We start from the raw sequence: 24,200 nt of genomic DNA on the forward strand, positions 1-24,200 counted from the left end.
CTCGGCCCTGCCCCTCCCAGGCCCTCCCGTGAGGATCGACTGAAGCTTGACGTCACTCGGCCCCGTGACTTTATGTCCCTCCTGGCCAGGTGGCCTGAACCTGAAACAGCTGTCTCCAAGTACAGATTTATTCTGGCCCATCCCTGGGACCCTGGAATTGGAGGAGAGCACGGGATCCCCTTTACTCAACAAGGAGCCATGAAGCACCTACTGTGTGTCAACGCAGCAATTAGGCATCAAGGCCTATTGTGTGTTCATTTAAAAAATAATCAAGTTCCTACCATGTGCCACGCACTGTCCCAAATACAGAACTGATTTTGGCCTTGATAAGATCCCAGAATTCTGCGCTGCCTCCTATCCCTAGAAGACGCAACCCACAGCCTAACCTGCCTTTGTCCATGGCTGCCCCGCCCTCGCTGCCAGGTCCAAGTTGTATCCTGCCTTCCAACTTGGGGCCCATCCTCTGTCTGGTTCTTGAGTTTCCCCCTCTTTTCCTCATTCAGCCTGCACTAGTTGTGAACAATCATAAATCATCTGCTTATATGTTTATTTACCAAATACACTAAACATCTGGTATGTGCCAGACACTATTCTAAAGGATAGAGACAAATCAGGCAAAACTCCCTGTCCCCCGTGGGGCTGATTTCTACCTGACGTGTGCAGAATATCCAGACTATTGCAAGAAGAAACTGGTACATGTCCTGGGGGAGGAGGCTGTTTCACTCTACGAATCCTTTGTACCTTTTTTTTTTTTTTTAATATATTTTATTGATTTTTTTACAGAGTGGAAGGGAGAGGGATAGAGAGTTAGAAACATCGATGAGAGAGAAACATCAATCAGCTGCCTCCTGCACACCTCCCACTGGGGATGTGCCCGCAACCAAGGTACATGCCCTTGACCAGAATCAAACCTGGGACCTTTCAGTCTGCAGGCTGACCCTCTATCCACTGAGCCAAACCGGCTAGGGCCTTTGTACCTTTTGGCTGTTGTAACGTACACATTACTGTAACATGTTAAATATTCCAACAATAAGTTAATTAAAAATTAAGCCTACTTGCCCAGCTGGTGTGGCTCAGTTGGTTGAGCATTGTCCTATGCACCGAGAAGTTGCTGGTTAGATTCCCTGTCAAGGCACATGCCCTGGGTTTCAGGCTCCATCCCCAGTAGAGGGCGTGCAGGAGGCAGCCAACTGTTTCTCATGTATGTTTCTCTCTCTCCCTTCCTCTCTCTAAAAAATACATAAAAAAAACCACATGTTTTTTAAAAATTAAGACTGTTTGATACCCAGGCAGTGCAATAAAAAAGAAGGAAGAGGGTAGGTGCTTCAAAACAAACAATAAAATTATGAAAAAGAATATCTACACTCCCATGTTTATTGCAGCATTATTCACAATAGCCAAGACATGGAAGCAACCTAAGTGTCCCTCAGTGGATGACTGGATAAAGAAAATGTGAGCCCTAGCTGGTTTGGTTCAGTGGATAGAGCACTGGCCTGCAGACCAAAGGGTCCCAGGTTCAATTCCGGTCAAGGGCATTTACCTTGGTTGCAGGCTCCTCCCCGGCCCTAGTGGGGGGGGGGGGGGCTCATGCAGGAGGCAACCAATCAGTGTATCTCTCTTACATCGATGTTTTTCTCAGTCTTTCCCTCTCTCTTCCATTCTCCCTAAAAATCAGTGGAAAAAATATCCTCAGGTGAGGATTAACAAAACAAAACAAAACAAAAAAAAAAGGAAAAAGAAAATGTAATATATATATTTTCATATATAATTTTCCACTTATAATTTCATATATATAAAATATATATAATGGAATATAGGGAATCCTGTCATTTGCAACAACATGAGTGGACCTTGAGGGCATTATGCTAAGTGAAAAAAATCACAGAGAAAGACAAATAGTGCATGGTATCACTTATATATGGAATCTAAAAAAAGAAAGTCAAACTCATAGAAACAGAGAATAGGAAAGTGGCTGCCAGGGGCTGGGGTGAGGGAAATGGGGAGTGGTTGGTAAAAGGGTACAAACTTTCAGCAATAACATGAAATAAGGTCTGAGAATCGAATGTGAAACATGGTGACTATAGTTGATAATTCTGTATGATATTGAAATTTGCTGAGAGTAGAACTTAAATGTTCACACACACACACAACACCTCACAGAAACAAATAAATAAGTAAGGTGATGGATGTATTAATTAACTCAATGGGAGAACTCTTTCAGAATGTATACATATATCAAATCACTATGATGTGTGCTTTAAATACCTTATAATTTTTTATGTCAATAAAGCTGAAATTAATCAAACAAAAAAACTAAACTGCTTGATACCTTCATAAAGGGTATTGAAAAGCAAAATGATGAAAAAGGAAATTAAAATGGACCCATTAAGCCCTAGCCGGTTTTGCTCAGTGGATAGAGCATCAGCCTGCAGACTGAAGGGTCCCAGGTTCGATTCCGGTCAAGGGCATGTACCTGGGTTGCGGGCACATCCCCAGAAGGGGGTGTGCAGGAGGCAGCTGATCGATGTTCCTCTCTCATCGATGTTTCTAACTCTCTATCCCTCTACCTTCCTCTCTGTAAAATATCAATAAAATATATTTAAAAAAATATTTTTAAAAAATAGATCCATTAATGCCTAATACAGAATTAAAATGGAGTAGTCTTGTTTGTACTGAGTGAAATTGTCTTCAACATGTTAACTTGAAAAAAGCTCAATGTAGAACAGCTTGCATTGTTTGCCTGAACTTCTGGGTGTATTTATAAGGGTTGTATAAATACACACACATTTGCCTGTGTATGGCTCACAGGCCATCTCTGGGAGAAGGCACAAGACACCCGTCACAGCGGTTAGCCACAGGGAGGGGAACTGAGCAGAGGGCAGGAGGACAGGTGAGAGAGTGTCAAACTTTTCATCCTGTGCCCTGTAATACTGTTTGAAATTTTTAGTTCACATTACCAATTCAAAAAATTTACAAAGACATAAAAATTTAAATAAAAGGTAACAAATCACCAGACCTTTAGTTGTAAAATCATTCCTGTAATAATAATAATCAATATAAACATACAAAACACTGTTAATAAAGATATTGATATTATTATTCAACTTATCAATATTAACAAATTTCTATTAAGAATAAACATGTTGCCTGGTCGACGTGTCTCAGTGGTTGAACATTGGCCCATGAACCAAGTGGTCATGGTTCGATTCCCAGTCAGGGCACATGCCCGGGTTGCAGGCTTGATTCCCAGTGGGGGGCATGCAGGAGGCAACCCATCAATTATTCTCTTTCATCATTGATGTTTCTATCTCTCCCTCTCCTTTCCTCTCTGAAATCAATAAAAACATCTTTTTTTTACACTATAAGTGCAAGTTCTTTTTAAAAACATATTTGTTGTTGTAAGTATTACATATGTCCCCCATATTCTCCCATTGACCCCTTCTGGCCTGCCCCCACCCCAGACCTTCACCATCCTATTGTCTGTGTCCATGGGTTATGCATATATGTGTACAAGTTCTTGGTTGATCTCTTCCCACCCACCCACCCAATAAAAACATATTTTTAAACAATTTTTAAAAAAGAATAAACATGTTGCCCTGGCCAGTTTTCTCAGTGGTTAGAGCACCAGCCCAAGAAACGAAAGGTCTTGGGTTTGATTACTGGTCAAGGGCATGTATGTACCTGGGTTGCAGTTTCAATCACCTGTTGTTCGGGGCAAGTACAGGAGGCAACACATCCACGATTGATGTTTCTCACATCAATGTTTCTCTCTCTCTCTTTCCCCCTCTCTCTAAAATCAATAAACTTATCCTCAGGTGAGGATATTTTTAAAAAGTATTTTAAAAATAAACATGTTTACATGATTAACAAAGAAATGCATAAATATTATATTAATATTATATATATGCAGCATATCCTATATAATAAAAGGCCAATATGCAAATCGACTGAATGGTGGAACGACCGGTCACTATGATGCACACTGACCACCAGGGGGAAGATGCTCAACACAGGAGCTGCCCCCTGGTGGTCAGTGTGCTCCCACAGAGGGAGCGCGCTCAGCCAGAAGCGAGGAGTGGGCCTAAGCCGTCAGTCGGACATCCCCCGAGGTCTCCCAGACTGCGAGAGGGCGCAGGCCAGGCTGAGAGACCCCCCCACCCCCAGTGCACAAATTTCGTGTACCACGCCTCTAGTATATTCATATAATGCTCTGTGCTGGTTCTGGTGATGCCTCCTTGGTCTCTGCCACCCAGACCTGACAGTCTGACGGAGGAGACAGTGAAGAAACCAGACAGTTCTAACAGATTCACTGGGCTTTGATGCAGAGATAAGGAAAGAGACCGTGACTTTGCTCCTTTTCCTGAACCAGATTTCAGCGTCCACTCATTTCAGGGCCAGATCTTGGGGTCCACTGAAACCTCAGCAAAACCCCACTGAGTCCTCTCCCAAGTGAATTGTGTTGCCTGGGCAACTTCTCGAAACCAGGTGTTCAACACACAGGGGACAAGGCACAGAGCAAACTGGGTCTCTTCTCGACGGGGAGCTATCAGAGCGGAAATCTCAGCTCTTTGTGGGGACCTGAAGGCTGGGGAGGAAGTGACCCCCCCACACACTTGCCTGGGCTGGCTCAGCAGTTTGCCATCCCCCCAGGGACCTGGGGGTGGGGATGATGTCAAGGCCACAGACATATCTGGCGTCTGTTAGAGAGACCATGGCTACTAGACAAAGGTGATATCCTCAGAGACACAGAGATACACCCACAAGCAACTTCCGTCCCCTCTTCTCAGCCCTCCCACCTCCCACTTCTGGGGCAACACAAAGTCTCCGCTGGGTCAGCTGAGGGAACGGGCTGGAGAACTGGAAAACACGGGAGGCCTGGATTTCCTGATAGTCTGCAGGGGTGGGGAGATGGAGTCAAAGGGAAAGCTGCTCTAAGGGACTCCTGAGAGAGAACAGTGGACGAAGAAGGAAATGACCCTTCTCTTGGGAGCTGTCAGGAAGGGAAAATAGAGGTGAAGAGACTCGGAGCAGCCTCCACTAATTATAGGGCCACTGACAATGGCTAATGCTCACATGACACAGACTATTCTGAGTGCAACTCTGAATCCTCCCAATCCTAGGAGGTGGGGAATATTATCATCATCCCATTGTTTTAAATAGACTTTATTTTTAGGACAGTTTCAGGTTCACAGCAAAATCGAGCGGAAAGTACAGCGATTTCTCCTATGTCCCTCCACCCTAGGCATGCAAAGCCTCCCCCACTATCAACATGGCACTACAGAGGTGCTTGGTTATAATTGATGAGCCTACATTGATACATCATTAGCACCCCAAATTCAGAATCTACACTGTGGTTTGCTCTTGGTGTTGCAACTTCTGTGGGTTTCATGAAACATATAGTGACTTGTATGCATACGAATAGTTTCACTCCCCTAAAGATTCTTCGTGCTTTGCCTGTTCATCCCTCCCTACCCCCAAACCCCTGGTAACCCCTGACCTTTTTTTTTTTTTTTTAAATATATTTTATTGATATTTTACAGAGAGGAAGGGAGAGGGATAGAGAGCTAGAAACATCGATGAGAGAGAAACATCGATCAGCTGCCTCCTGCACACCCCCCACTGGAGATGTGCCCGCAACCAAGGTACGTGCCCTTGACCGGAATCGAACCCGGGACCCTTCAGTCCGCAGGCCGACGCTCTATCCACTGAGCCAAACCGGTTTCGGCCTTTTTTTTTTTTTTTTTTTTTTTTTAAGAATAGTTTATTTACTTTTAGACAGAGAGGAAGGGAGAGAGAGAGAGAAAGAAAAACATCAATGTGAGAGGGGAACATCCATAGGCTGCCTTCTGCATGCCCCCTACCAGGACTGAGCCCAAACCCAGGCATGTGCTCTGACCAGGAATAGAGCCAGCAACCTTTTGGTGCACTGGATGATGCCCAACCCACTGAGCCCCACCGGCTGGGGCACCCCTGATCTTTTTACTGTCTCCATAGTTTTGCCTTTTCCTTCTCACCCCAATTTAAAGATGAAGAAGCTGAGGTACACAGTAGTGGGGGGATTTGAATTTGTTTATGCCCAGTCCTGATGCAGTGTCCCCCTTCCCTGCCCCAGAGGGTCAGAAGGATGATGGTTACTCCTCAGGACCACATGGGGCGTTGGTGAGATATAGGATGTTCTTCTCTGTAATCCAGGTGAGGGAAACCCTCTGATCTCTGACTCTTTGAACTTCCCCAGAGCAAGGAGGCCCAGGCCTGTCCTCAAGCCTCTCTGGGTCTCTACTGTCACCCCACCCCCAGCTCTCCGCTTTTGGCAGGAGAAATTGCATAAAAAGAAGTGTCTGAGACAGGTCCCAACTTTCTCATCATCACCCCGGCACTGGGGGAAGGGGCCCCAGCTGCAGAGAAGCTTTCCAGATGCTGATCTTGGCAGGCGTTTCCTCCATCCATGGGCTTGGGGCCCACTTTCAGCTTCAGGGATGGGCTGGGAGGTCAGTTCCTGCCACGTCTGCACCAGATGCAGTCTTGGCCCTTCCAGCCTGGGAAGGGTGGGCTCTCTCTTCCGGACAAGGGAGGCAAGCCGTTAGGGGGAAGGGGAACACCTGAACCCACTTCTCAGTACCCCTCCCCCCAGCATAAAAGTAATGACTGACACATTTTTACTGCACCAGTTACTGTCCTAAACATTTTGCAAATATCAGCTCATGAAAAGCTCACAGCAGCCCTGGCAGTTTTGCTCAGTGGTTAGAGGACCAGCCCGCGGAAGGGTCTCGGGTTCTATTCCCAGTCTAGGTCACGTACCTTGGTTGCAGATTCGATCCATAGCCCGGTCAGGGCACATGTGGGAGGCAATAGTCTCTCTTGTATCAATGTTTCTCTCTCTCTCTCACTCTTCTCCCTCCCTCCACTCTCTCTGAAAAAGAAAAGAAAAAAATCAATGGAAGGGATACTCTCCAGTGAGGATTAAAAAACAAACAACCCTCACAGCAGCTGCCCTAACTAGGGAATGCAGACAAACTGCAGTCCATCCTTACACAGGTCACTCAGGAATATATTTGGAACCACCAGTTCCAAAAGGAAGGAACTAGTTATAAATAACGTGGATGAATCTCAAATGCATTATAAGGAGGGAAAGAAACCATACACCAAAAGCTACAAGGCTGTATGATTCCATTTCTATGACATTCTAGAAGAGGCCAAACTATAGGGACTATGAACAGACTAGTAACTGGCAGGGCCTGGGGGTTAGGGAGGATTTGACTACAGAAAGGGAAATTTTTTGGTAATGGAACCATTTTATGTCTTCATTGTGGTGGTGGTTACATGACTATATATGTTTGTGGAAACTTGCAGAACTGTACACTGATAAGGGAAGACTTATTGTATCTAAATTGTATGTTAAAACAAAAACAAACAAAATCCTTCACAGCTGCCTTACATCAGAAAAATAGAAATATCTCAAACAGAGGGATTTAATACAGCGATTGGTTACATAGATAAGAAACCAAAGTGTAAACAGACTAGAAATTAGCACATAGGGCCTAGCCAATGTGGCTCAGTGGCTGAGCGTCGACCTATGAACCAGGAGGTCATGGTTCAATTCCCGGTCAGGGCACATGCCCGGGTTGTGGGCTGGATCCCTAGTGGGGGTTGTGCAGGAGGCAGCCAATCAATGATTCTCTCTCATCATTGATGTTTCTATCTCTCTCTCCCTCTCCCTTCCTCTCAGAAATCAATAAAAATGTATTTTTTTAAAAAAAGAAATTAGCACTTAGGTAGGCCTTGTCCAGTGGGAGATGTTGCCAAGAGCAGTTGGGAAGAAATATTCTGGCTTCTCCCATCCTCCTGCCTTCCAATCTACCCTCAGTGCCTGCCATTGGCAAAATCTGGGCAGAAACCAATGGACAAGGGAAATGTTGTGTGCAGGGGTCAGTCCCTAGCCAGGGGACAGGGTCAGCGGGGGAAGTGGGTGTCTGAGGGTACACAGGCTCAAGCTGGGCACAAACCATGTGAGGTAGGGTCAATTACACCTCATTTTACAGAGGAGGGAATTGAGACCCAGTGAGCCGCTGTGCCCTACCCAGGGTTTCAAGCCCTGAGGAGGGTCTGAATTTCTGCCAAGACCTGACTGGAGTGCTGGTTCTGTGCTTTTTTTTTTTTTTTTTTCTCCAAATTCCTATTGCGGTTAAACTGAAGGTAACTAAACGGGCATGGAAATGACTATGCAAATCAGGCCCATCCTGGGGGTGGAGGGCTGACTCAATGGGAGATTCCTCCTCCAGGGTTTGGCAGTTACCCACAAACTGAGCTGCAAACACACAGCAGATGTTTTGGCAGGTGGTGAGGGGACACTTTAGACAGCTCCCCGCAGTAGGTCAGATCCCCCCATCAAGCCTGCACCCATGCTCTGCATCTCCTGAGGGCTGCCCCCAATATTGCAGCCTTGACCACTGGCTTTCATGAAAACCCTTGCACGGTGATTGGGGGCGGGGGGAGGCTAGGAAAGACCAGATGTTGGGGGGCTCTCCAGTTTATGATGTGTGTTCCCTAAATTGCTATCATGCTTGTGGCCAGCAGAGTCACAAGGCTGATACTGGAGACAGAGGTTACCTGCAGTTGAGCCTTTGAGCCACAGGAGTGAGCTGGACATGTTGACCTTTGACCTCCACCAAGGCTCAGGCCAAAATGGTCAAACTTTGAGCCTTGCAGTATGCAGGTCTCAAGGTCATTACTTATCTTTCATTAAGGCTCAAAATCAATATGGTGGGGGGAGGTGCAGAGCCCTGTGCAAAGTGCTTTCTCTACATTCTATTTGTTGAGTTACTATGTATGGAGAACATACTGGGTGCCCTTCTTAGCAGTGGCGTCCAGTAGTGAAAGAAACAAAGAACCCTGCCATCTAGGAGCTGACATTCTAGTGGGGGAGACAGACAAGCATCAGGAAAATAAGAACAGGATGTCGTCTGTTAGTATATGGTGACAATTCTAGAAACACATGACACCTGGGAAGGCAGCAGAATGTAAGGTAGGAAGGGAGCAGTGATTTCAGACCCAGTGTCAGCTGAGAAGGTGACATTTAAGCAAAGACCTTAAGGAGATGAGGGAGTGAGCCATGAAGACAGACATTCAGGGGACAGTGGTCCAGGCAGAAGGAATGACAGATGAAAGGGCCCCGAGACTGGCGTGGGATTGACAGGTCTGGTGATAAGACCATTGTGGCCAGGAACCAAAGAGTGATAGAGGAGGAGGGTGGGAGGCGGTGAGGACAAGTCCTGAAGGGCCTTGTGGGATGCAGTGAGGACTTTGGTTCTAAGGGAAATGGGATGTAAGAGGGTTCTGAACAGAGGAGGGATGTGATCTGATTCCTGTTTATAGGTTCCCTCTGTAGGAGAAAAAGGACTGTGGGGAGTATAAATGGAAGGAAAGAGAACTTTGATCCTCCACACAGCTCAGGGGGGGAAAGTTTGTATGTGTCACACTTACTAATTAGACCTCCGGAAGAGCTAATCACTTGCCCATAAACATGTGGCCAATTAGCAGCAGCCCCTGGATTTGAACCCGTGTCTATGTGACTCCAGTGCCACTGGGTAAATTATCATTTACTGGGTACCTTATGTGCCTGTGACTTCAGGGGGATAGAGACCTTAATACAATGGGAGTGCTTTCTCTGTTTCTGGTAATAGCTTGGCAACAGGCAATGAGAAGGAATTCACTTAAGAAACATGTACTGAGCCCCTACTGTGTTACAGGTACGAGGCGGCATGCTGGGCTATAACAGGGAACAAAAGGAAGCAAAATTTCTTTCTGCCTTGGAACCTGGCTGTCATGGCTCAGTGGTTGAGCATCAACTTATGAACCAGGAGGTTGCGGTTCGATTCCTGGTCAGGGCACATGACAGAGTTGCTGGCTTGATCCTCAGTAGAAGGCGTGCAGGAAGCAGCCAATCAATGATTCTCTCCATCATTGATGTTTCTATCTCTCTCCCCCTCTTCCTTCCTCTCTGAAATCAATAAAAATATATTTTAAAAAATAAATAAAAAGGGGAGGATTATGTAGGATGTTAGAACATACTAGTAAATACTGATGGGAAAAAATGGGGCAAGATAAGGGAGTCAAAAGGGCAAGGGGTGGGGACTGCAATTTTAAAAAGGGTGGTCAGCCCTAGCTGGTTTGGCTCAGCGGATAGAGTGTCAGCCTGCAGACTGAAGGGTCCTGGGTTCGATTCTGGTCAAGGGCATGTGCCCAGGGTGTGGGCTCGATCCCCAGTGTGGGGTGTGCAGGAGGCAGCCAATCAATGATTCTCATCATTGATGTTTTTATCTCTCTTTTCCTCTGTGAAATCAATAAAAATATATTTAAAAAATAAAACAAAAGGGTGGTCAATAGAAAAAGACAAAAAATAGGGTGGTCAAGACAGGCTTCTTGCTAGAAGCGACCTTTGAGAAAAGAATCAAAGGAAGTGAGGGATCAAGCCATGTGGAGCTCTGGGGAAAGTATGCTCTAAGCAGAAGGAACAGTGTGGAATGTTAAATGCACATCCACAATTATTCTTTCAGGGATATTCTTGCAAAGACCCTGAAGTGGGTTCAACATAAGTAAACGAGTTGACAACTAAAGCATGTGGCCAACCCTGTCACACTCTACTCATTTCCAGGCTTAGTAAATTCTGTTCCCTCAGCCTGGAACACCTTTTCTTCTCTGGACAAACTGCCAATGGACCCTCAACCCTTAACTCCCAGGTTACAGCTTCAAAGAAGCCAACTCTGAAACCTCATCCCACAGACCCTGAAGACCCCTCCCCCCAATTCCAATCCCTCAGCCTTCTCCATTGGACTATATCTCAAGGGTGTCTACTGGATTTACTCCAGTGGTATACAGTAGGTGCCTAATACAATCATTAAGCAACTAATTGCCATTCCATCACTCATCACAAAAAATCTTAACTCCCTGGCAATCTGCCTGTAAAATCAAACTGGTTCTGAGAGGAGACACACAGCTGTTTGTGGTGGTGACTTCTGGGAAGGGAACTGAGTTGGGGTCAGGGGACAGCGGTCAGAGAAAACAGATTTTTTCATGCTAGTTACCTCTTTGTAGTTTTTGAAATTTTCTTTACCAGGTGCAAATTACCGACACAAACATAAAATAAATAAAATTCTACAAAACAAAGGACTAAAAGACTTTTTTAAACTGCAAAGAATGTGGAATTTTAAACACACATTCACATTTATTCTTGCAGGGATAGAGTACACAATGAAATACACTGTAAGTTTTAATTAACACCTCATAAAAATATTCATATGTTATATATCAAATGCAAAAAAAAAAAAAAAGCCTGTATCTTTAGCACGTCATTCAAGTTCTCCAGGGTCCACCCTCATCCCTTCCTTGGCTCTTGCCTCACTTTGATGACAAAATTCGCCCTTAATAATAATGATAATAATGCGATATATTAAGTTTTCATCTTGTGACAAGCATGACAGGCTTTGCCTCCATTTATTTCATTAAAGTCCTGCAACCGCCCCATTTTCCAGATAGGAAAACTGACTGAGGTCGGTCCAGACCACACTGACTCCCTGGTGATCAGGCCTGACCAGGAAGGGAAGGCTGCTATGGGCTCGTAGCGCCCCTGGAGGTCGTGCGGGGAACGTGGCAGAGAACTTACAAATGAGCATTTGGATTTTTGTTGAGAGGGTGGACCACAAGAAAGGCAATCCGGCATCTCTGGACTCTCCACTTTGCTATCTCCTTGGAGGACCCTGGCAGTGCTCTGACGGGACAGGAACCTGGCCTAGGGCGTGCGGGAGACACAGACCTAATCTGAGGGGATTGGGGGGCGGTGGGGTGGAGAGACACAACCCGTCCCTGGGGAATCTAAAAGGATAGGCACTGCCCTGCAGGCTCAATCCTGAGGGCTTTCTGTAGAAAGTAAGACCCCGCAAATAAACTAACAAGCAAAACCTCTTATTGGATAGAGAAAAACCATCGCGGGGTCTAGGAGGCTAAAGGGGGGCGGGGCCGGGAGGTCGTGGCTTACACCAGAAGTATAACAGTTACTGGTCACATTCCCTTAGGTGTCCTCCCAGAACCTCCCAACCATGGGCGGGCCACTTTTCCATTGGCTGAACGAGCACAGGGCTCTTCGAGTGGGGGGGTGGCCTGGGGGGCTCCATGCTGTGGGGTCGCGTTCCCAGGTGTCGCAGAGGGCCCTTTAGGCCAGGAATGAAAATTGGGGTCCTGGGATGGTGGTGAGGTCTCGGCGTCTTCACTCTTGCACGCTCTGCTTTTCGGCCCCGAATGCGGTCGGAGCCGGCGGCGGCGCGGACGTGACGTCATCACTAGGCGCCCCGCGCGCCCAAAAGGAGCCTTGACCTCGGGGCGTGCGGGGTGTGCGGAGCTGCTTCGCGATGCTGCGGCTAGTCCGGGCCGGGGCGCGGGCCTGGCTTCCGCCCACTCGCTGCCAGGTGAGGCCGGGACTGGGAGCGGGGTCGAAGGACCAAGGTTGGAGGGTGCAGGGGTCGTCTCTCATTCTCGCCCACCGTTTACAGCGGCTGAATGTGCTGGCGGAAGAGGCAGTGCAGCCACCGGAGAAGCCGGAGCCGGTGGCGAGCCCGGGTGAGATTGCTGGGGTCGCCCCAAGAGGGGCGTCAACCGGGAGCTCGAACCCTTTCCCCAAACCCCTGACTTACCAATTGCTTCAGGTCCCCAGGCACCGGTACTGCGAAAGTGCGAGCTCCCCGTACCCTCACACCGGCGTCCGGTGCAGGCCTGGGTCGAGTCCCTGCGGGGCTTCGAGCAGGAGCGCGTAGGTCTGGCCGAGCTGCACCCCGACGTTTTCTCCACGGCGCCCAGGTGAACTGAGCTGAAATGGTGAATTGGGTGGCAAAGGGACAATGAGCGCGGGTTTAGGAATCAGGTTGACCTGGGCTGGAGCCTCAGTTTCTCCACTTGTCAAAAGGGGATGATGATAGCTTTGCGCAGTGGCAATGAGGTTTATCCGAGGCGCGATTATTGCGAATTGGAAAAAAAAAAAAAACAACAACAACGGGGGCATGATGATTTTTCCTGCTGCAGAGTGGTGAGGTTGAGAGCTGAGAGGTAACAGCCTCTAGGCCGGTTAAGGATGCAGAACTCTGGAGCTTGCAGGGGTTAGGGATGCAGAACCTCTTTCAAATCCTTCCTTCCCCCATTGTGTCAAACATCTAGAGGTTGCCGTGATGATTCGATGAGATAATTCTGACACATAAGTTCAGTAGAAATGTTGATTATCGTTGCTGTTACTGGTTTTTGCAAAAATCGGTTACTAACAGTGTCTAAATCCTTTCTGTGTGCCTGGTACAGCCTTTTTGCATTTTAGTTAACTAGATCTCATAGCAACACTAGGAAGGCGTTCTGTTATCCTTGTTTTGTACATAAGGAAACTGAGCACAGACAGATTAAGAAATTTGCCCAAGGTCACACAGCTTGTAAGCTTTAAAACCAGGATCTCAATCTTATGTGGGCCGACTCCCAGGGCTGGGTTATTGCTTGCACAGGTGTATGATGCTCCTCATGTGCATGGTGTCTGGTACCATAATAGGTGCTATTAATTCATTCCTCTTACTGTTATTGGTATGGTTTGCCCCTGCCGGAACAGAGTCCTAATCTAATAGAGGGTGACAAAGAATTTTTAAAACAACATATTTTGTTCTGTAAATATTTATGAAGCACCTATTATATGCCAGATTCCATTCTAGGTGTAGTGAATGAACACGGATGTTGCTTACAATCTAGAGGAAGGGTCAGCAAACTTTTTGGGTAAAGGGTCAGATAGTAAATACTTTAGGTTTTGCAGACTAACATCTCCATGGCAACTATTGATATCTAGCAATATAGTGCAAAAAGCAGCCATAGATGATACATAAGCAAATGATCATGGCTGTGTTCCAGTAAAACATATTTACAAAAAGAGGCAGCAGGCCAGATTTGGCTATTAGCCATAGTTTTCCAACCCCTGGCATACTATTACCCTGGCAGCTGTGTCCAGGGTAGCCACATAATGTGAGCCACATATTGTGCAATTTAAATTCTGCTGGTAGCCACATTTTTTACAACAATGGGAAGAAACAAGTGAGATTGCTTTCAATAATATAATTTATTTGCCCTAGCCGGTTTGGCTCAGTGGATGGAGCGTCGGCCTGCGGGCTGAAGGGTCCCAGGTTCGATTCCGGTCAAGGGCATGTACCTTGGTTGCGGGCACATCCCCAGTAGGAGGTGTGCAGGAGGCGGCTGATCGATGTTTCTCTCTCATCGACGTTTCTGACTCTCTATCCCTCTCCCTTCCTCTCTGTAAAAAATCAATAAAATATATTTAAAAAATAATAATATAATTTATTTAACCTGATGTAGCTAAAATATTGTCCTTTTAACATGTGGCGCTGCCCACATTTTAGATGTTCAGTAGCCACACATGTGGTTAGTGTCTACTGTGTGGGACAGCGCAGGGTTAAAGAGTCAAACCAGTTCACAAAGAAGGTGGCATTAAGTAAGCTGTAATGGTAGGAAAGGAGGAAGGTGTAACTCTCTTTTGCAAGGGAGCTTCTCTGGGTGATAATGTTTGGGCTGAGACCTGTAGGCTGAGAAGGAACCAGTCAGGGGAAGAGCATTTCGGGCAGAGGGAACAGCAAATGCAAAGACCTGGAGGCCAGACTCCATTTCACAGAATGGAATGGAGGGCAGTGTGAAGGTGGCAAGACGTGGGGTCAAAGAAAGGCTGAGGCAGATCACACAGAGCCCTGGCGGGGGAAGAGAGGAGCCTGCGTTTTCATCTAGTGGGGTGGGGACTGTGGGAAGGTTTTAAGTTGGAGACCTCTCGTGCCTCCTTCCTCCACAGGCTTGATATCCTGCACCAGGTCGCCATGTGGCAGAAGAACTTCAAGAGAATTGTGAGTGTCCTGAGTGGGGTGAGGTGTGGAAGCCCCTCGGTGTGTTGTCTCTGGACTACTGGGCTTGGGCCCATCCTCTCTCTCCTGACCATTCACTGGTGGGTCATTTGCCAGGCATTTTCTGAACACCCACTGGGCACTGGGCATGGTGCTAAAGGATGGGACAGGAGAGATTCCTGCCCTCATGAAGCTCACAGTTTAGTTGGAGAGGTGAACATGAATCAAGTAGTGATACCTGTAAATGTATGACTAGGGAAGTTATCCCACAGAAAGGGGTATTTAACCTCAGGTCTGCAGTAAGAGTAACTAGGTGAGCCCAGCCGATGTGGCTCAGTGGTTGAGTGTCGATCTAGGAACCAGGAGGTCACGGTTATATTCCGGGTCAGGGCACATGTCCGGGTTGTGGGCTCAATCCCCAGTGTGGGGTGTGTAGGAGGCAGCTGATCAGTGATGCTCTCTCATCATTGATGTTTCTATCGCTCTATCCCTCTCCCTTTTCTGAAGTCAATACAATAAATATATGTTTAAATGTAACTAGGTGAAGGGGATAGTGGGGTTGGGATGGAGGTAGTGGGGACAGCATATGCAAATGCCCTGTGGCAGGGGCCAAAAACAGCCCAGTGGAGCTTAGAGGTAAGCAGGAGTCATGGTGAAGACCTTGGATTTTATGCCAAGATTGAAGAAGCCATTATCAGTCAGGATCTCTGCCTTCCATCTGCTCACCTCCAAAGTCTAGCGAGTTCTCCCCCAGCCCACACCCTCCCTGACTCCTTGTTGCTCTAGGAATGAAGTGGTTAGCCTGGCATTGAAAGTTCCTCATGATTCCCCACCCTACACCTCTCTCTGATTCTCCGTGTCTTTCCCCACGCTCCACCTTCCTTTCAGTTGCAGCCACATTGGAATTGGAATTATTCCAAAAAATACTGAGCAACTACTAATGCCAGGCAGCAGAGTCCCTGCCTTTCTGAGACTGACATTCCGGGAGTGCAGGAGGGAATTCTTGATTTCCTTGTCCTTCCTCCCTCTGAAAGTGATCTGTGCTTGTCCTGATAGAGCCCCATTCTCTGTGTCTCCTCTCTGGCTCCCCAGTGGCAGGCCCAGTCCATCCAGGTCACTGCTATATTCCTGGGCTTGGTGCCTTTTGGCTGCAATGACATCTGCCTCATGAACCTGACCCCTCCTCACTTTGTGTCCACAGAGCTATGCCAAGACCAAGACTAGAGCTGAGGTGCGGGGTGGTGGCCGGAAGCCCTGGCCACAGAAAGGCAGTGGTCGTGCAAGGCATGGCAGTATCCGCTCCCCAATCTGGCGAGGAGGCAAGTGGGCAGGGCGGGGAGGAGGCTCTGGGCTAACTCGGGGTCTGGATGTTTCTTTATACACATCTGGCATGATGTCTTGTTGGTCCCATTCCCTCTACCCCACTTGGGGCAGGGACAGCAAGACTCAGACCCACATACCTCACCGCCCACATGCCGGCAGAGATCTGAGGGTCGTTCACTTTCCCCATCCCCCAATTCTCCCCGACTCCCCCACCTTCAGCCACCTCTGGCCTTGGCCTCTCTCATCAGACTATGGCCACAGCCCCTTTTGGCCCTACCTCACATCTCATCTCTCCTGGCCCACACGTCACACAACACTCAGAGGATCTTCCTAAACCTCCCAGCTTCTGTGGCCTTTGCATGAGCTCCTTACCTTGCCATTCCAGCACTAGTGGCTGATGGACCCTCCCCATATCCCCTTCACACCCTTTCTGCCCAGGTAGCTCTTGACTTAGTCATCTTCCCTTTGCCTGGTCAACTCTGCTCATCCTTCTGGTGTGTTGGGGCCATACTCCTCCAGGAAGCGCTCCCTGACCTGCTTTGGGTTCCCTGTCCATCCACGCCCACTCCCAAACTCCTGGGCTGCCATGCCCAGCCCTGATTCCCTCCGTAATCAAGCCTCTGTATGAATATGAATGGCGTGAGGGCAGGGATCCTTCCATCTTGTTCTGTGCTGTATTCCCAGAACCCAGTGGGAGGGTGGACACACAGGTAGACAGTCCTCACTCAGGGTTTGATGGCTGAAGAAACAGAGGCCCAGAGAAGTGAAGTTACTAGTCTCAGGTGATGCCCAGTCAGGCCTCCCCTCTCCATCCTTACCTGAGGCCCTGCCCTCTGCTGGAATTGAGCCTAACTGCTGGCAGCCTACCCACCCCCACCCTCACACCTACCACTGGTGCTAATTTTTTACATCCAGTTCCAGCTGGGGCCCTCACCTGTTTACACACCTTTATCCCCACAGGAGGTGTTGCCCATGGCCCCCGGGGCCCCACAAGCTACTACTACATGCTGCCCATGAAAATGCGGGTGCAAGGCCTCAAAGTAGCGCTGACCATCAAGCTGGCTCAGGTACAGCCCCGATCCCATTGGGAGCCACTGGGGTATTTGGTGTGTGGGCTGTGAGGGCCTGGGAGAGATGGCAGCGCAGACCTCTGTCCTTTCTCCCGTCAGGACGACCTGCACATCGTGGACTCCCTGGAGATGCCAACTGCAGACCCTCAATACCTGACGGAGCTGGCCTGCTACCGCCGATGGGGGGAATCCGTGCTTCTTGTGGACTTGTGAGGATTCAGGGCAGGGTGGGGTGGGGGCTGAGCTCCATCCTCTGCAGGCCTCACCTCCTGGCCTCTCTTTCAGAGTACACGAGGACATGCCTCAGAACATTGTGGCAGCCACAACGGGGCTTAAGACCTTCAACCTGATCCCAGCTGTGGGTGAGTGAAGGGCACTGGTCCACTCCCAGGTCTCCAGGGATTGCCTGGGCCAGTTTAAGTCCTGTATCTGCCTCTCAATCACTGAGTGGCCTTGGACCGTAACTACCCTCCCCACCCCCAATCCTCAACTGGCCCAAACGGAGCACTGGGAGGGATGTCTTTCTTAAATGCTCTGATACCACATTGTCCAGCTGCACTCACAGTGCTGGGCGTGGAGTGAGTGCGAGGGCCCACTGGCTGTCCCCACCTGGCTCCTCACTCAGAGAGGCAGAGAGGCTGGATCAGGTCTCTCCTGAGCACATCACAGCTTTCACCATGTCGACTGATTCCCAGAGCTCTCTCCCAGTCTCCTGATTGCATTCCTGCTGCCTCCTGGGTAGCTGCACAAGGGGATCTCCTAGGCATCTCCTTCCTTCCAGTGGCTTAGGCCCCACACCACGCCGTCACCCTCCACTCCAGTGAGTCAGCTCACACAGTTGTCTCTGTCTTTAAACATATCCAGAATCTGACCGCTTCTTGCCACCCTGGGCCAGCCCCTGCCTTGATCAGCACAGCCTCCTCTGCCCTCATCCCCACAGTCTGTCCCCCACCCCAGCTGCCAGACGACAACCTGTGAGCACCTGAGTCTGCGCACATCCCTCTGTTGCCTCCAGCTCTCCATGGGTCCCACTGCACTCTCGGGGGTGGGGGGAGCCCAAGACCCACCAGATCCTGCATGACACCTGCCTTATCCCATCCCTGCCCTCCCTTCTTCCTCCCTCTCTCCTCCCTTATTAACTGCAGCCCCACTGGGTACCCTTGGTACGTTGTTTTTCATCTGCTGTCTGTGGTCAGTACCCATCCGTGGGAATCATGGCCAAGCAGAGGGCAGAGCCAGGCACATGGGAGGCTCTCAGTCAGAAGCTGATGGGTTGACAGTCCCTTACCCAGGGTTCTCCCATGGTGAGCTGCTGAGCCAGGGTTTGAATCCAGGCCGCAGGGCTCTTGACCCCATGCCAGACCATGGTATCTCTATAAGGGGAGGTGCTCCCAGGAGGAGGGAAAGGGGCTGCAGATGGGTACAACCCCGCTCTGACTACACTCCTGCCCTGACTGCACTCCCTGCCTCCCCAGGCTTGAATGTGCACAGCATGCTGAAGCACCAGACGCTGGTCCTGACCCTGCAGACTGTTGCCTTTCTGGAGGAGAAGTTACTCTGGCAGGACTCACGCTACACGCCCCTCTACCCCTTCCGCCTGCCCTACTGCGACTTCCCCTGAGCCCGGACCCTGCGCCCCAGGGCCCATCAGCTGCCTTCCTTCCTGCAGCGCTCTCCATGCCAGGTGCTTGCTCTGAGCCACGCCGAGACCCTGGCCGGTTTGGGGCCTTGCGCCCACCCTGCGAGGGCAGCACTATCCAGGCTCCCTCGTCCCAGTAGGAAGCTGAGGCCATGAAGAGTGGCTGGGCGGGCCAGGCAGGCATCACAGTCATGACCAGGAAGGGGCAGCTCGGCAGAGAGCCCAACCAAGCTCCCGTCCAATTCTCTCTCTTCTGTCTTAAAGATAAGCTTTATTTTGTAATTACAGAAGAAACAGAACAGCTCATTGCCATGTTGTGAATAATTCTATCTGGCAAGTCGGGCTCTTTCCTCGGTGCTGGGCACCGCCAGTCCCTCTCTCCTCAAGGGGCGACCTCAGTGCTATTTATAGGAATGTCTCAGAGTTAGCTTCCTGGGTGAGCCAGCCTCCAGGGACTCACAGAGGGTCGGAGCACTGCCCTTTCCTGGGAACCTGCTCCTGGCACCTCCTGGCTCTCGGGCACCCAGACCCTGTTAGGAGAGCATGTGTACAGGAAGCTGGGAGCGTGCCTGGGACAGCTAGTGCCAAGGGGATGTGGTTGTTCATAGTGCTGTACACCTGCTTTCCTAACAGGCTCTGGGTCCCATTTGTTATGGTCCTTCAGTCCGATGTGCGGCCTTGATTCCACTAATAGGTGCCATATGCACACCTGAGCTTCCATCACAATGATTCCCCCTGAGCTCAGAATCAGAATCACTGGTCAATAAATGAGAGAATAAATACGTTTTTTAAAACACCTAACGAGTATCCCAGTTCTTGCATCTGCTGATGTCGTTTGCCCTCCCAAGTTAATTTTTAAAATAATCATAATACAGCCCAGCAGGCATGGCTCAGTGGTTGAATGTCGACCTATGAACTGGGAGGTCACGGTTCGATTCCTGATCAGGGCACATGCTTGGGTTATGGCAGTGGTCGGCAAACTGCGGCTCGCGAGCCACATGCGGCTCACGAGCTGCGGTTTGCTGCTCTGTTGACTAATGAGTTTGCCAACCACTGCTAGACTAAATGTTACCGTGTAGTTGGAAGCTGTGAGGATTAGGCAATTGTGGCATATTGTGTGCAAAGAGGTAAAGGGTAGTATATGACAGTGGTTAGCAAACTCATTAGTCAACAGAGTGGCAAACGGCGCCTCGCGAGCCGCATGTGGCTTGCGAGCCGCAGTTTGACAACCACTGGGTTATGGGCTTGATCCCCAGTGTGGGATGTGCAAAAGGCAGTCAAATGGTTTTCTCTCAACATTGCTGTTTTTATTTCTCCCTCTTCCTTCCTCTCTGGAATCAATCCTCTATAATAAAAGACTAATATGCAAATCGACTGAACGGTGGAACCACCTGTCGCTACGACATGCACTGACCACCAGGGGGGCAGACACTCAATGCAGGAGCTGCCCGCTGGTGGTCAATGTGTTCCTACAGGGGGAGCGCCGCTCAGCCAGAAGCCAGGCTCGTGGCTGGTGACCGCAGTAGTGGCAGGAGCCTTTCCCGCCTCCACAGCAGCGCTAAGGATCTCCTGACTGATGGTTTAGGGAAGCGGGCCTAAGCCATCAGTCGCACATCCCCTGAGGGCTCCTGGACTGTGCGGGTGCAGGCCAGGCTGAGGGACTCCCTGCCCCCCGCCCAAGTGCACGAATCTCGTGCACTGGGCCTCTAGTAAAAAAATGTTTTTAAATATATCATAATACAGATTATAAAGTGGCTGATTTTTTTGAAGTCACCCAGAACTGTCATCTGTGTGTGCAGGCCCAACCAGGCCTGGCAGCCACAGTGACCACCACCATCTGGGCTGTCCCTCACCAAAAACATCTCTGAAATGCTTCTCTTGGGAGTGACTTCAGAACTTGAAACACATTCTTTGAAAATTCTCAATGGACATAAAGTTTGACCCTTAAAGTACCAGATTTGGCTAAGAAAAAAAAAAAAATCATTTGGAGCCGGTAGTAAGGGTACAGAGGCTGAGCAGGAAGTGCTGTGTGGGCTTGAGACAGACTTAACCCCTTATCCCTGTGCCTCTGACCGACCCTGTGAGGCATCAAGGCCTAAAATAAGACCCAGCTGTTGTCCTGATAGCACCTAGCCTAGTCTAGATAGTCATAACTGGAAGTAATACGGCTCAATTGTCTACAGCACAGTCATCAGGAAACCGAATGATCAGCCCCTGCCCAATGGATTTTCAAAAAAATGGGTCAGAACATGTTTCCCTGTACTGGAGTCCCTCAGCCAGATCAGAATGAAAAAAGAGTCCAGCCAGTGTGGCTTTGTGGTTGAGCGTTGACCTATGACTTAGGAGGTCACGGTTCAATTCTCCGTCAGTGTGCATCCCCAGATTGTGGGCTGGATCCCCAGTGGTGGGTGTGTAAGAGGCAGCCAATCAATGATTCTTATTGATGTTTCTATCCCACTTCCTTGCTCTCTGAAATTAATAAAAATAAATTTTTTAAAAAGGGGGTGGGAGCGTCTGGGAAGAGGTCAATGAAGGAAAAAGGAGACATATGTAATACTTTAAACAATAAAGAATTTAAATTTAAAAAAGAACGAGCTAGTAAAAAAAAAAAAAAGTCCAGCCCTGACCGATTTGGCTCAGTGGATAGAGCGTAGGCCTGCGGACTCAAGGGTCCCGGGTTCAATTCCAGTCAAGGGCATGTACCTTGGTTGCGGGCACATCCCCAGTAGGGGGTGTGTGGGAGGCAGCTGATTGATGTTTCTCTCTCATCGATGTTTTTAACTCTCTATCCCTCTCTCTTCCTCTCTGTAAAAAATCAAATATATATATATATATATATATATATATATATATATATATTTTTTTTTTTAAAAAGGTCCAATGGCTAGAATATGCTTTTAAATAATTGGTGTGGGCAGGGGGGGGGCGTAGGGAGTGTGTGCTCAAACTGCCATAACAAAGTACCTCAGATTGGGGTTGTGGGGAGGCTTCAACAACAAATCTATCAGCTCACAACTCTGGAGGCCAGAAGTCCAAGATCAAGGTGTCAGCAGGGTTGGCTCCTGAGTCTGTGTTGAAGAATCTGTCCCATCCCTCTCCTCTGGCTTCTGGTGGTTTGCCGGCAATCCTTGGTGTCCCTTGGCTTGTAGACATATCACCCCAATTTCTGCCTTCGTCTTCAAATGGCATCCCCGTGTGCATGCATGTGTGTGTGCATGCATGTGTGTGTCTGTGTCCAAATTTATCCTTTTTATAAGGACACCAGTCATGCTGGGTTAGGGTCCACCCTAAGACCTCTTCTCGACTTCATCATCCTCAAAGACCGTATCTCCAAATAAAGTCATATTCATTGGTACTGGAAGTAAGGAGTTTCTCTTTTTCTTTTTAATTTTTTATTATTATTATTATTATTATTATTATTATTATTATTTTGCAGGGAGGAGAAACAGTTGAGCCTATGACAGTATGTAAGGGGAGAGAAGGAGCAAGAAGATGGGCTGTGAGAACTGTGGAAGTTGGCACATGTGGCTTCATCATATGTCCTTTCTGCTGTTGCCTATGTTTGAAAATCTCTATAATAAAAAGCCTTTTTAAAAAAGAGAGAGAAAGATAGGTGAAGACATTTCTTCAGGGGGGTGCTGTTGCTACCTGCAAGTCCCCATCCCACCCTCTTGGGAGAGTGGCTAACCCAGGGGTGGGCAAACTTTTTGAGTCGAGGGCCACAATGGGTTCTTAAACTGGACCGGAGGGTCGGAACAAAAGCATGGATGGAGTGTTTGTGTGAACTAATATAAATTCAAAGTAAAGGAGCGGAGGGGAGAGCAAGAGAACCTGATAGAGCAGCCGGATCCAGCCCGCGGGCCGTAGTTTGCCCACGGCTGGATCCATAGCCCAGAGAGGGAGAAGACTTTATAGCTTTTGAAAAGTGTCCTTTGTAAAGGCTGCCCAGGACGTAGGCTGACTCAGGCGAGGAAAGCTGGGACCTGGCTCCCGGGAAACTTGGAAGGCAAGAGGCAGCTCTGATGGTGGAGCCAGAGGGTCTGCTATTGGTGCTCAGTTGACCTGGAAGCCCCCTGGGAGGGACGGGACAGCAGGATCAGATTCCCCAACCCAGTGAAAGGGTCCCCAGGAAAGAGAAAGCCTCAAATCACATATCCACCAAATCCACCAGGGGGTGCCACTTGAACACACTGCTGGGTCATCCAAACAGGGCAAAGCCATTAGTCAAGGAGGAACTGCCCTGTCCCCTCCTCCCTGTGTCTACTAGGCAGAAGGGACCCAAAGGCTGGTGAGGGTGGGGGGAAAGGTGGACAGAAAGAAAGTCAGTGGCAAAGGGACCAAGCCCTTCTTTCCCATTGAGGCCTCCATCCTGAAGAGGCCTGATCCCGGGCTCCCATCAGACACCAAGTCAAGTTTAGAGACTTGAATGTAATGCTGATCTGGGCCTGCGTCCCAGCGGGAATTCTCAGCCAGGGTAGAGCACGATTCCACTACAGAATAAAGCAGTGGAGGGAAAAGCAACGTTGTTTTGATGACATCCAACTACATGAATTTTCGCTCTACACCCTAGGACCGCTAGGGGAGCTGTAATGCAGTAGGAACAAGATCTGTGGGAACCCAGAGGACGAAGCATGCATTTCTGCCAAGGGAGTGTGAGATGGATTCTCAGAGCGAGTCCTACAGAAGCAGACAAGCGGTAAGTACTACTCTCTATTCTCACATCCACCCTTTGAGATATGTGTTTCCAAGTTCTACAGCTGAAGCCATTAAGGTGCAACCAGGGGAAGTGGCTTGCTAAAGGTCACAGCGTGTGACCGGGACTCTCAGCACTGTGAACAACCACATCCCCTCGGCACCAGCTGTCCCAGGCACGCTCCCAGCTTCCTATGCTGGTCTGGTACACCGGAAAGTCAGAAGGACTGGGGAACCACAGTGAGATACTACTTCCCACCTATTAGGATGGCATATTAATAATAATAAAAAATAAGTGTTGACAAGGATGTGGGGAAATGGGAACCCTTGAACCATTGTCCATTGCTGGCGGCAATGTAAAATGGTGCAGCCACTGTGGCAAAGTCTGGCAGTCCCTCAAAAAGTTAAACATGGAATTACCATATGACTCCCAGGTATATACCCAAAAGAACCTACAACATGTTCATACAAAGACTTATACATGAATACTCAGAGCAGCATGATCCACAATGGCCTAAAGATGGAAACAACTCAAATTTCTATCGATTAATGAGTGGATGA

At 48.7% G+C, this 24,200-nt stretch overlaps 1 protein-coding gene across 3 annotated transcripts; it reads left to right on the forward strand.

Annotated features, from left to right (window-relative positions):
• The first annotated feature begins 12,118 nt into the window (after nucleotides 1-12,118).
• MRPL4 (mitochondrial ribosomal protein L4) lies at nucleotides 12,119-22,539 on the forward strand. Of its 3 annotated transcripts, none has more exons than XR_013960883.1 (10): nucleotides 12,131-12,458; nucleotides 12,543-12,609; nucleotides 12,696-12,846; nucleotides 14,867-14,918; nucleotides 16,117-16,234; nucleotides 17,199-17,305; nucleotides 17,408-17,517; nucleotides 17,594-17,670; nucleotides 18,784-18,992; nucleotides 22,384-22,539. XR_013960883.1 is itself a non-coding variant. In XM_080673854.1 (10 exons), the coding sequence occupies exons 1-10, from the start codon at nucleotides 12,402-12,404 to the stop codon at nucleotides 18,787-18,789; spliced, it is 855 nt and encodes a 284-aa protein (XP_080529980.1). In that variant the 5' UTR covers nucleotides 12,131-12,401; the 3' UTR covers nucleotides 18,790-19,746. The 3 variants fall into 3 exon arrangements, 2 of the variants coding, with proteins under 2 accessions (XP_080529979.1, XP_080529980.1); XM_080673854.1 differs by lacking the exon at nucleotides 22,384-22,539 and adding an exon at nucleotides 18,173-18,282 and having other exon boundaries at nucleotides 18,784-19,746; XM_080673853.1 differs by lacking the exon at nucleotides 22,384-22,539 and having other exon boundaries at nucleotides 12,119-12,458; nucleotides 18,784-19,746.
• Nucleotides 22,540-24,200: the final 1,661 nt, after the last annotated feature.

Source organism: Plecotus auritus (assembly GCF_963455305.1).
Source record: "Plecotus auritus genome assembly, chromosome: 6".
Classification (NCBI taxonomy): Eukaryota; Metazoa; Chordata; class Mammalia; order Chiroptera; family Vespertilionidae; genus Plecotus; species Plecotus auritus.